The sequence below is a fragment of the Typopeltis vanoorti genome, chromosome 10 (genome assembly GCF_054136105.1).
Source record: "Typopeltis vanoorti isolate ZY-2024b chromosome 10, IOZ_Tvanoo_1.0, whole genome shotgun sequence".
Classification (NCBI taxonomy): Eukaryota; Metazoa; Arthropoda; class Arachnida; order Uropygi; family Thelyphonidae; genus Typopeltis; species Typopeltis vanoorti.
In genome coordinates, this window is record NC_143558.1 from 50,735,622 (window position 1) to 50,749,903 (window position 14,282).

At 36.4% G+C, this 14,282-nt stretch overlaps 1 protein-coding gene across 1 annotated transcript in view; it reads left to right on the plus strand.

The window, feature by feature from the left end:
* The window catches only part of LOC150102411 (uncharacterized), a 415,154-nt gene that overhangs the window by 298,699 nt on the left and 102,173 nt on the right, over nt 1–14,282 (plus strand). Inside the window, exon 16 of the mRNA XM_090399571.1 lies at nt 11,734–11,767. Coding sequence (XP_090255697.1) covers nt 11,734–11,767 — 34 coding nt within the window. The remainder of the gene's footprint in view (nt 1–11,733; nt 11,768–14,282) is intronic.

The following is a 14,282-nucleotide window of genomic DNA, read 5'->3' on the forward strand; positions in this document are numbered from 1 at the left end:
ATTTGGATAAGAGAATGGCTCAGGGAGAGATGCCAGAAAGTGGTGTATAGAGGAGCAGAGTCCAGGATGAGGTAGGTGACCAGTGATGTGCATGTGCATCAGGGCTCTGTACTTGGGCTGTTGTTTAATTTGTACATCAAAGATATAGGAAATGGCTTGAAAGGAGATATTCAGTTGTTTTGCTGATGATGCAAAGTTGGGTAGCACATTAAAAAAATTAAGCTGATGTTGAGAGTTTGCAGGATGATTTAAATAAGCTGGAAAAATGGGCAAAACATAATGGATGTCAGTTCAATGTGGAAAACTGTGAAGTTATGCCTTTTTGGGATTAAAAGATTATCAGCTGTATACTACATTGATAGAACGGTACTCCAAGAGATTGATGAGGCTAAGGAGTTGGGGGATAGGGAGATGAAGTTCAGGGGACACATTGCTAAGGTGTTCAAGATTGCACATAGGATTACTTGGTTGTTGAGGAACGCACTAACATCCAGAGATAAAGAGGTTATTATTGCCCTTTATAAGGCACTGATACTTCCACATTTGGATTACTGTGCTCAAGTCTGGTCACATGGATTCCTTGGAGATGAGGAGGTTGTGGAGAGGGTTCAGAGGAGAGTGACTATTACTATTACTATTATTACTATTACTATTATTACGGGCAACTCCAGGGAGTCATTAGACTCATCGAGGGAGGCCCCAAATCATATTCATCACAACTATTTGACATTCATACAGTATCTATCATACCTCGCCTTAAACTCATTCACTGTCACAGCATCCACCACAGACTCAGGGAGCGCATTGCACTCATTCACTACTCTAAAAGTAAAGAACCCAGCTCTAACACCTTTACTAACCACACTTTTGCCCAGTTTCCATGGATGTCCCCTAGTCCTCCCACAACCAGCCCTGTTCTCAAAAATATCTTCTGAATTAATTTTATAGAAACCCTTCAGTAATTTGAATGTCTCAATCATATCTCCCCTCCTCCGCCTATCAACCAATTTTTGCAACCCACAAATCCTCAACCTGTTCTCATACGGTTCATTCCACAGACCTGCTATCATCTTGGTCACTCGCCTCTGGATCCTCTCCACCTCCTCCCCATCAAGAAGAAACCTAGGTGACCAAATCTGAGCACAGTAGTTTAGATGGGGTCTTATCAAGGCTCGATACAGAGGAACAATAACCTGCTTGTCTCTGCTTGTCAACGTATTCTTCAGCAACCAAGTGATTTGATGAGCTGTTTTGGTCACTTTTGCAATGTGTCCCCTAAATTTCAATTCCTTATCTACCAACACTCCTAAATCTCGTGCCTCATCAATTTCCTGGAGCACGGTTCCACCAATGCAGTAAACTGCCGCCAATCTTTTCACCCCAAAATGCATAACCTTACATTTTGCCACATTAAACTGACATCCATTCTCCTTAGCCCAGACCTCCAATCTATCCAAATCATCCTGCAAAATTTTGACGTCATTTGCATTCACTATTGCCCTACCCAACTTCGCATCATCCGCAAACAAATGAACTGTTCCTCTCAGATCATTTCCTATATCATTTATGAACAAATTAAACAGCAGTGGTCCAAGAACAGATCCTTGTGGCACACCACTAGTCACAGGCCGTCTTGTGGACTCTACTCCCGAGTAAACCACTCTCTGATATCTCTCCGTCAACCACCCTCCTATCCATCTCACCAACCCTATGTCCATTCCCATATGCTGCAATTTACTGATTAGAATTCCATGTGGAATCCTGTCAAAGGCCTTGGCAAGGTCCAGTAGAATCACCGTAAACCCATTACCCTTATCCAGTTCAGCCGTCACTGTGTTATAATACGTGAGCAAGTTACTGAGGCATGACCTACCCTTCACAAAACCATGCTGTCCCCGATACAGTATCCCATTTTCTTCTATCCAATCTTGTATTTTCCTCTTGACTATTTTCTCTAAGACCTTGACAATGATTCCTGATATGCTAATCGGTCGGTAATTTACAACAGCAGTCTTGGAACCACCTTTATGCAGTGGAACTATTTTCCCCTCTTTCCACCCGCTCGGGACTAACCCAGACCCGAGACTAAGTTGATGAGTGATGTAAAAAATGCTCCCTGCAATGATAGATTGAGAGCTTGTAGATTGCAGAGGTTGGTTGATAGGTGGAGAAGAAGGGGTATGATAGAAACATTTAAATTACTAAAAGTTTTTTATAAGATTGATGCAGGGGAAATATTTCAGCTGTGTGATAGTGATGATAGAACAAGAGGTAATCCCTGGAAATTAAGGAAAAGTGTGGTTAACAAGGGTGTGAGAACTAGATTTTTTGCCTGGAGGACGGTGAATGAGTGGAATGCATTGCCTGACTCAGTTGTGAGTTCTTCATCTGTAAATGAATTCAAGAAGAGGTATAATAGATATTGTTTTGATAGTTTTGGTCTCCTGCAATGAGTCTACTGACTCCATGGAGATACCTGTAATAATTATAATAATAATTTACAATTTTTGAAATAATTGCTGCATACCTCAAGGATATCTTTTTTTTTTCTAGTTTTCATGTCACCTTTATCATCTCTAATTCTTTTTGCAGCACTCTTTCCTTCATTTCTGAGCTTCGTCAACAGCCTTTTGAATATCTTGCCACCTTCTTGATATTTATTTTCTATGTTCTTACCAAAGTCTTCCCATGACTTTTGTTTAGCTAGTTTTACACAGTGCTTAGCTTTTTACATTTATCTCTGTATTCTCTAGGAGCATGAGCTGACTTTTTTCCCAGGAACTTTCGATATGCTCACTTCTTTTCCTCCACTGCCTCTTTAACTTCCTGTGTTCTGATTGTCGATCTCCATGTGACCATGGAGTTCTGATTTTCTATCCTTGGAGACAACCTCACCACATGCCTCTCTGGCTGAATCAATCAGTGTTTTCTTCAGGGCTTGCCACTGAATCTCCAAGGTTTAGTTCATTTTCATAAACCATTTCATTTTTTCTTGAATAAATTTTTTGATTTTAGTCTGCAATTCCCATCTGAGAACTGCTCAACTTTTACTCATTTTAAAATTTTCTTACATGTTCTTCTTTTCAATATGTAATTCAATTTTATCCTGCTCAAGACTAAATGGTGATCACTTGCAATTTCAAATCCTCTGTACACTGTAGTTTCCTGCACCAGTTATAAAACATCCCAATCAACAATAACATAGTCAATGAGACTTATTCTTATTCCTAGCCTCTTCTCTTCATGTGAATTATGCATATTTTTATGTCGGAACATTGTGTTAGTAATAACCAGTCCATATCCTGATAAGAAATCTAATAGGTATTTGCCATTATTATTAGCTTTGCTCTTTTCTCCAACTTTTCCCAAAATATTTTTGTATGGCTGACAATCATTTCCTACTCTGCTATTTAGCTCCCTAACAAGGACCAACTTTTCCTTTTTCATTGTGTCAGTTGCTTTCTCTAAAGTCGCAAAAAAAATCCTCCATTTCTACCTTAGTAGAACCTTCAGTTGGACCATAGGCATAAATAAGTCTCATTGTCCAGTTCCACATTCTGATATTTGCCCACATCACTCTACTTGATATTGCCTGCGATTCAGAAAGATTAGCCTCCTATTTAGTGTTGAATACTATAGCTACTCCTTCTTTTCCCTGATTGTTATTGCCTGAATATAACATTTTGTATTGATTGCTTAGAAAGATCTTGTGAGTTTTTGTCTTTTTGATTTTAGGCACCGCTATTACTGTTGATCTGTAATAAACACAAAAATTATTCTTATATAACACCATCTGTTTAATACAACTATGTACAAGAACGCCTACTAGTTTCGCTAGCCTACTGTCTAGCTTTGTCAAGACTAAAAAGGTAAACAAAAAAAATAATAAATGCAAAAAATGAACTAATACAGAACCGTTTACAACAGTTACTACACCAAATTTAACAGCTCGCGTGACAATGTGTGCATATAACAATATGCTTCAGTTATTATTGTGAATACGCGTTACATAGATTTTAGCATACTGTAGTTTTGCTAAACTTAATGAATTAATCAGATTTTTCCATATATCTTTTAATACTGCTCCTTGAGAGTGTGGTTAGTAAGGGTTGTGTGGACTAGGTTCTTTACTTGGAGAGTGGTGAATGAGTGGAATGGATTGCCAGAGGTGCTTGTGAGTGCCTGAACACTGAATAGGTTTAAGTAGATGTATGATAGGTATTATGTTGATGGATAGAGCTGTTGTGCTCCTTAACAGCAATATATACTAAAGTGCAAATAAGAACTATTTGTACTTATAATTTTCATAAAATTTTAAACTCTTTGGACTCCATGTCCATGTGATGGACTCTGTGTCCATGGAGTGCCAATATAAATAATAATAATAGTAATTGGAAAAATGCCATTTGACCAGAAGGCCTTTTTGTATCCAAATTGGATATGACTATTCTGATATATATATATATATATATATATATATATATATATATTATTGTTCATCTTTACTCAGTATAAAATATTATAAAAAATAAAAAATTTTTTTGAATGACTATATACCAAGAATGAAAAAAAACAAGGTTTAATGTTTTTTTTTTTGCCGTATATATTAGATGATATAGTTAGTGGGATAGAATATGTAGGTTATAGTGTGTTTAGGGGGGACAGAGAGAATAAAATGGGGGTAGGAGTGTTATTGAAAAAAGCTGATGAACTGCAGCCAAAGAGAATTGAAGTTGTATCACAGGATAGTGAAAAGAGCTCATTTGAGGCTATTTGGTGTGAGATTGAGACTGGCAAAATAAAATATACAGTTGGGTGCTGCTATAGACCAGGTGATGGAATAGATGGTGGAGATAGTATGCATAAACAAATTGATGAAATGAGTGTAAGCAAGGTAATTATTATGGGGGATTTCAACTATGGTAACATTGATTGGAAGGAGGAGAGGCCACATGTGAGGAACTGGATTTTATTCAATTACTGAGGGATAACTATCTGAGACAGCATGTAATGGAAAATACTAGGGGTTTGAGAGTGCTTGACCTAGTAATAGCATCTGAGAATTTGACTAATGAACATGACCATGTCGCTAACCTATTTGTGAGAGTGATCATAGGGTCTTGACCTGGGAGTTGGCTAAATGTGTGAAAGTTTCGATTAAGACAGGGTACATGTGAAATTACTGTGCTGGCAAGTATGACAAGCTTAGTAGATTGCTTGTTTCAGTGCCATGGCATGTAAAATTGCAAGAGCTGGATGATGATAGGGCATGGGAAGTGGTCAAGGAGCATTTACAGAAGGTTATGGCTGATTGTATACCTAGGGTCCAAATAGTAAAACAAGTAGGGGTTAAATGGATGAATAACACCATTAAGCTTGAGCTGCAAAAAAAGAAACAACTGTGGAGGGAATTTAAAGAAAGAGGTGACCTGGTATAAAGTACAGGACAGAAGGGTAATGAGTGTGGTAAAAAAAGAAAAAGCGGATTATGAAAGGAAACTAGCTATGCAAGCTAAAGAGAATCCCAAACAGTTCTTTCAATATGCTGCAAGCAAAAAAAAAAACTATACACAGCAAAATGATTTTAAGGAATGATGATGGTAAGGAGGTCACTGAATCAGTCGATATAGTGGAATTACTGAGCGAGCACTTTGCATGAGTATATCATCCAGGTGGTGACATTTAAAAAATGAAGGAACCATTAGTTTTATACGGGAATTGTGACGAATGAAGTGGAGGTGAATAGTCTATTACAGAACCTTAATGTGAATACATCTGTGGGATTGGGTGGTATACCGGCACGGGTCTTATGAGTAGAATTATCAGTGCCCTTATGTTGTTTAATCTGAGTCTCGGGTCTGGTTTAGTCCCGAAGGTGTAGAAAGAGGGGAAAATAGTTCCACTGCATAAAGGAGGATCCAAGACTACTGTTGCAAATTACCGACCGATCAGCATATCAGGAGTTGTTGTCAAGGTCTTGGAGAAAGTAATCAAGGGAAAAATACAGGAATGGATTGATGAAAATGAGATACTGTATGGGGGACAGCATGGCTTTGTGAAGGGTAGATCATGCCTCGGTAACTTGCTCAAGTTTTATAACACAGTGACGGCTGAACTAGATAAAGGTAATGGATTTACAGTGATACTGCTGGACCTGGCTAAGGCATTTGAGAGGATACCACATCGAATTCTAATCCGTAAACTACAACATATGGGAATGGATATAGGGTTGGTGAGATGGATAGGTGGGTGGTTGATGGAATGATATCAGAGAGTGGTTTATTCAGGAGTAGAGTCCAAAAGACGGCCTGTGACTAGTGGCCGCAGGGTTTTGTTCTTGGGCCACTACTGTTTAATTTGTTCATTAACGATATAAGGAAGGATCTAAGAGGAACAGTTCATTTGTTCGCTGATGATGCAAAGTTGCGTAGGGCAATAGTGAATTCACATGATGTCAAAATCTTGCAGGATGACTTGGATAGATTGGAGTTCTGGGCTAAGGAGAATGGATATCAATTTAATGTGACAAAATGTAAGGTTATGCATTTTGGGGTGAAAAGATTAGCAGCAGTATACCACATTGGTGGAACTGTACTCTAGGAGATTGATGAGGCCAGGGACTTGGGAGTGTTAGTGGATAGGGAGATGAAGTTTAGGGGGCACATTGCAAAAGTGGCTAAATCAGCTCATTGACTCACTTGGTTGTTGAAAAATACTTTGACAAGCAGAGACAAGCAAGTTATTGTACCTCTGTACCGAGCCTCGATAAGACCTCATCTCGACTACTGTGCCCAGATTTGGTCACCTTGGTTTCTTCTTGATGGGGAGGAGGTGGAGAGGATCCAGAGGCGAGTGACCAAGATGATAGCAGGTCTATGGAATGAACCTTATGAGAACAGGTTGAAGATTTGTGGGTTGCAGAAATTAGTTGATAGGCAGAAAAAGGGAGATATGATTGAGACATTCAAATTGCTGAAGAGTTTCTATAGGATTAATTCAGAGGATATTTTTGAGAACAGGACTGGTGGTGGTGTGAGGACTAGGAGTCTTCCATGGAAGCTGGGCAAGAGTGTGGTTAGCAAGGGTGTTAGAGTGTTTTTTTTTACTTTTAGAGTAGTGAATGAGTGGAATAAGCTGCTAGAGTCTGTTGTGGGTGCTATGACGGTGAGCGAGTAAAAGGCAAAGTATGATAGATACTATGAGAATGTCGTATAGTTGTGTGGACATTTAGGGCCTCCCTCGATGAGTCTAAGGACTTCCTGGAGTCGCCCGTAATAATAATAAAATAATAATAATAATTAATATTAAGATACAACTAGTTTCGTTGAATAATTCAACTTCTTCAGGTATCACAGGCAAAGAATTCTAGAAAAAATGACAAAGACATGATGTTGTCTTTATACGAGATCTGTTGATGTAATTTAATCATGTCTCTGTCATTTTTTGTATAATTATTTGACTGTGATACCTGAAGAAGTTGAATCGTTCAATGAAACTAGTTGTATCTTAATATTAAACCTTGTTGTTTTTTCATTCTCGGTATATAGTCATTCAAACTAATTATATATATATATATATATATATATATATATGTTAAAGATACCAAACAATTTTAAACTTGGTTTTACTCCATTTCCCAAGTAAGCAAACAGACAAAAAGTCAAATTTGCGCCTGCAATTGATGCAAGTCTAACTGATCCTACAGGTAGTGCAAGACCAGGGCATCTCGTGGTAAAGGTGGGGCAAGCTCCAATCACTAATCTTAATATTTACCCTTAATGCCAAAACACATCTCCAAGAAGGGGATGTATGATGTTTTGTATTAAAGGCAAGGGGCCACTACCCAGACCGGTTTCGACCTTTATTGAGGCCTCATCAGTGGGAGCTAGGCTAGATTACCAAGATTTAGTAATACAGAGCTTGTAAGTATTTTACCAAAACAAGTTACCATAAGGTGTTTTAACCTTATTAAACAAAAATCTCTGGAGGAGATATAAATGTAGAAAGTATTTTTACCTTGGGTAAAATTATGTTAAAGATACCAAGCAATTTTAAACTTGGTTTTACTCCATTTCCCAAGTAAGCAAACAGACAAAAAGTCAAGTTTGCGCCTGAAATTGATGCAAGTCTAACTGATCCTACAGGTAGTGCAAGACCAGGGAAACTCGTGGTAAAGGTGGGGCAAGCTCCAATCACTAATCTTAATATTTACCCTTAATGTTTACCCTTAATGCCAAAACACATCTCCAAGAAGGGGATGTATGATGTTTTGTATTAAAGGCAAGGGGCCACTACCCAGACCGGTTTCGACCTTTATTGAGGCCTCATCAGTGGGAGCTAGGCTAGAATACCAAGATTTAGTAATACAGAGCTTGTAAGTATTTTACCAAAACAAGTTACCATAAGGTGTTTTAACCTTATTAAACAAAAATCTCTGGAGGAGATATAAATGTAGAAAGTATTTTTACCTTGGGTAAAATTATGTTAAAGATACCAAGCAATTTTCTACATTTATATCTCCTCCAGAGATTTTTGTTTAATAAGGTTAAAACACCTTATGGTAACTTGTTTTGGTAAAATACTTACAAGCTCTGTATTACTAAATCTTGGTATTCTAGCCTAGCTCCCACTGATGAGGCCTCAATAAAGGTCGAAACCGGTCTGGGTAGTGGCCCCTTGCCTTTAATACAAAACATCATACATCCCCTTCTTGGAGATGTGTTTTGGCATTAAGGGTAAATATTAAGATTAGTGATTGGAACTTGCCCCACCTTTACCACGAGTTGCCCTGGTCTTGCACTGCCTGTAGGATCAGTTAGACTTGCATCAATTGCAGGCGCAAACTTGACTTTTTGTCTGTTTGCTTACTTGGGAAATGGAGTAAAACCAAGTTTAAAATTGCTTGGTATATTTAACATAATTTTACCCAAGGTAAAAATACTTTCTACATATATATATATATATATATATATATATAAAGAATCACTCCTTACCAAAATAGAAAAAGCTACTTCATTCCTCCCTTCACAAGATGCAAAACTTCTGCGTATTGAATCCATCTTTATTATCAATAATGCAAAACCACTCGCAGATAACATTACTTGGACAGAACGCAAAGCAATTAAGAGTTTAAAAAATAACAGAGATATAATTATTCTTCCTGCAGACAAAGGCAATGCAACAGTTATCCTCAACTCTGAAGATTACCAAAATAAGATGCTTGAATTACTACAAAGTGATACCTACTCAATACTTGAGAGAGAGATCCAACTCGAGAACTTCAAAATCATACCAACAACTTATTAAAAACTACCACTGAACTGTCTCAGAACATTCGCCTGTCTCTATGCTCTCTCCATCCTCTTATTCCGCGCATATATGGAGTTCCAAAAATACACAAGGAAAAACATCCCACTACGTCCTATTGTGGAAGGTATTGATTCTCCAACGTACAGACTTTCTAAACATCTTGCAAAATACCTCAAATGTTTTTCAGGCAAGTCGTCATCCTTTATCAATAACACAGCAGACATTGTTTCATACATTAAGGATGTGACAGTTAATGAAGATGAAATCATGGCTAGCTTTGACATAATTTCCTTGTTCACTAATATCCCAACAGACAAAGTCATAACATTACTCAAAGACAAGTTATCCAAAAAAATGTTGGCCTTGCTTACCCTTTGCATTAAGTCCGGTTACTTTAGATTCCAAGATAATATATACAAACAAAATCATGGTCTTGCAATGAGTAATCCTTTATCCCCTGTTCTTGCAAATATTTACTTGGAGGATTTTGAAGCCAAGGCTATCTCTTTGCTTTAACACCTAAAGTTTGGAAACTTTTTTTCTTTTTGAATTACTACAAAGTGATACCTACTCAATACTTGAGAGAGATCCAACTCGAGAACTTCAAAATCATACCAACAACTTATTAAAAACTACCACTGAACTGTCTCGAAACATTCGCCTATCTCTATGCTTTCTCCATCCTCTTATTCCGCGCATATATGGAGTTCCAAAAATGGAGTTACAAAGTTTGGAAACTTTTTTTCCCTGATTTGGAGCCATGGACATGATTCCCTAATGGATTTCCTGGAACATCTCAATAGTCGACATCCAAGTATAAAGTTCACAGCAGAGCTTGAAACTGATAGTTTCCTGCAATTTCTAGATGTAAAACTGACCCACTCTTCTTGTAAACTTAAAATTTCGATGTATAGAAAGCCTACACATACCTACAGTTATATTCATAGTTAGTCCCATCACTTCCTTCCCCAAAAACTTGGAATAATTTCTACCTTGGGACATAGAGCTTGGCTTGTTCTCTTCTTGATGACCCAAATGAACTTAAAAAAAAAATCAACTATCTCAAAACTACTTTCGTACTTAATGGATATTCTGAAAGAATTATTGAAAAATTCCTTTTTAATCCTCCTAGTCATCGCACAGAAGAAATAAATACATTTAAAGGCAATATATCTATTCCTTACATAAGTTCAGTTTCACAAAAATTAGCCAAGGTTCTAAAAAAAATACAATATCAGAACTTTGTTCACTCTACTTCCAAAAATCTGCTTCTTAATAAGCCACCCAAAACTATGTCATCATCATCTTAAATATCCTGGTGTGCACAAAATATGGTGTTATTGTGATATTCTTATTTTGGCCAGACGGACAAATCTATTGAATTACGTACAGAGGAACACATGAAGGACATTGCTTACAAGAGACAGCGAACCAGTGCCTATCAAGCCATATCCTTTTCTCGGCTGATCCTAATGATAAAAACCCAAGTCATACAGTCCGCTGGGACAGATCTACTAACATCTTTCATTGCCATGATGAATTGGAGAGAAAAATCATAGAATCTAGGGAAATCATCCTCAACCCTGAACATCTAAATAATAACTTGAGCTACAACCTCCCAGATAGTCATTCAGCTGTAATCATGTACTGGCGTTCACGTGATGCTGCAAGCACGCACTCTCCCAACAATGCAACAAACGAAAGAACAGCTTTAAATACAACTACAACATTTTCATGCTAATTATGTATAGACTCTCTATGTTGTTCATAGTTTTTTAACCTTCAGTGTTTAGTGTTTTTTCTTTTCTTTTATAATATCGCTTGATGAAGGCTGTTATAAGCTGAAACTAGTCATGTTTTACTATTAAATCCCCTTGTTTTTACCTAACTCTCGGTTTAAGTCATTCAACTCATTTTACAATATGTATTTCAACCAAGTCAATGAATCGTCTTATATATATATAAGACGATTCATTGACATAATATTTCAATGAAATAATAATTCTTTGAAATATCACATAAATATATATATATGACAAAAATATTAAAGAGAGCAATGAATATTTGTGTTAGGAATAGTAGGAAGATATTTACTAAGCTTATCACTACAAAAATGGAAAAAAGGTATAAAGTCTGAAGATTAACTTTTCTGTTAATGACCCTGTAGATCCAATTTAATGCAAGAGAGTTGATAACAGATTTGAAGATATGATTTGTTTTTATGAAATATTTAATTATAGTATCCTTTTTTATGATAAGATATTTTAAAATTTAAATTAAAAAGAGATATGATTTAATCATTTTCATAATGGAAAATTATCACATAAATTTACTTAAACATATCATGTGGTATCCTTTCATGCGTACGCGCGTGCATGTGTGTGTGTCAGAATCTATATATTTGATTATGTTTGAATTTTGCAGAATTTTAAGAACTTTGGATCAGAAGTGACAAAAGGTAAGAAGATTTCAAGGAAATAATTCAGAGAAATTTACAGCTCTTTTTCATCTCTAGTAGATTATCATTAAGTTACAGAATTAGCAATATTAATGCTTTTTTTTTATTTCATTTTTAAGTTAAGTCTTTTTTGTCTATTAGCTTCAGTATCTAGAAGAATAAACTTGCTCTTTGTGCTGGTCATTCTATAAATTGACTGCTAGATCTGAGTTGTTGGGCTCCTAAACTGCAATATATACTCAAGTGCAAATAAGAACTATTTGTACTTTAAATTTTCATAAAAATCATAGCACAATATCCATACCTTTGCTGGAAATGACGCACTGCTCAAAATTGAAAATTAGAAAACGTGAGAATGATTTGTGCACCTTGTATCCTGTAGAGCTGTAATTCTCAAATATTTCTGGTTGTGGCCAATTTGGACAAAGCATACAACTCCATGGCCCAATTAACCATACCCTTCTGCACCCATTACCAAACAGGTCATATTTTATCACAAGAGATGATCCTTCATATGTCATTCCTAAGTGAAAAATTTTGGAGTACTTACACAACCTGAACATTTTTTTTAAGTCTTAAATTAAGTCAAAGGAAAACTAGGATAAGATTGGGATATATTGTGAACAATATAATGAACAGAATGATAGTTTGTGAGAAGTGTGCTTATTGAGTGGAGTAAGAGAGAGAGAAAAGAATGTGGCTGAGTATGGTGATCAAAGAAAGACTGAGAATGGCAGAGATGGATTTTTTTTATAAGCAAATATTGTAGATATTTGTTGATACAAATGAAGAAGAGTGTAGAGAATGAAATTGGAAGACTAATGAATGATAGATAAAAGTGAAATAGCAAACATTTGTATAGCAAAGGATGCCTTTGGCATCCTTTGCTATACAAATGTTTAGTTTACTGTAACAACTTTTGATCACAAAAACAACATACGACATTTTATGCACCCTTTCATTATGGTGCATAACATGTTTTTTGGACTGTACAATGAGAAGAATAACTGAAATTTGTGTGAAAGTTGTGCAAAGATATCAATGTTGGCAGACATCAGCGACTTGGTATATGATAAAAAAAAATGTTCATTGAGATTGAAAGAAATTGTTAACAGGTGAAGGATACAAGTGTAGTTGGAAAGGTGGTTAGTGTCTTGTACGATAGTTGTGGATTGAGAAGGACCATAAAAATGACAAATGGCATAATCACTGATCTTAAGGAGAAAGGTAAAGTTTATGAATGTATGGAGTGATTGAAGAGAGATGAACAGTATTTAAAGATATTTAGTGTTGGACATTTGGAAAAGTTTAAATGTGAGAGAATGTGCAGAAGACAGATATAGAAGAACAAGGACCTGATTAACAGAGAGGAATGATCAGAGTGGAACAGGAGCCATGGTAGAGAGAGAAAGATGGTGTTGATGAAATACCCTCAAACAGAGAGGTCCTGGTCATATCTAGAAAAATAAGGGCTGATGAGGTGGCAAGAGAGAATAAGGTATGGTTGCTTATGGGTCTTCAAATGGACTGTTCATGTTTACTATTACAGTGAGTGTCATAAATAAAGGTGACAAGTTTGTGGTATTTTTTTAAAAAAAGTTTTTTAGCTAATTTGTCATTATGCCGTTTGTCATTTTTATGGACTGATTAATAAAGATGAGGATTTTCAATGTTCAATGAGTTTGTTTGACCAAGAAGTGACTAACTGCAGATGGCACATTGAATGGAAATAGAAGGATATGAACAATTTCAGGAGGATAGGAATGACAAATATAGGAAAACTATGAGTACTCTTAATGCTAGCAGAGGAATTATAGATGCTCAAAGTGGAGGCTAAAGAAGAAAATCACTGGTTAAATTAAACTTCCAAGAAATTATATTCTTGTTTAATCCTTTATCCAAGTGTAAGCAAAGTTTGCGTATGAAGTATCTTCACAATTTCACAATCTTTGCAGCTTATGATTTGATGTTAATTGGCTTAATATCCCATAATGTAAAACACACATCCTCTCAGAAATGTATAATAATAATAATAATAATAATAATTATTATTATTATTATTAATATCTGACCTCCATGGAGTGAAATGATTCATCATGGGAGGTCTGTACACTCTCATTCCAAAAGATTATCAGGCTATGCCTTAAACCCAATCATGGTTTCTACACTCACCATACTTTCATTTAATGCATTCCACTCACCAATCCCTCTCCATGCAAAGAACTTACTTCTCACTCCCCTGCTCACATCCTACTTATAAAGCTTTCAGGGTTGGCCTCTGGTTTTACCCATGCCTCTCTCTGCCCTATGAAATATCTTCTCCACATTAATCTGGTAACAACCTCTTGGCAACATATGTCTCAGTCATATCCCCTCAACTTCTTCTATTCACAAATCTCTGAAAGTTACTTTCTCTCAATCTCTCCTTGAATCTGACATTCCCTAGACCTGACACTAACTTAGTGAACCTTCTCTGGACTTTCTCCAATACATCCTCATTCCCGTGAAAACCAGG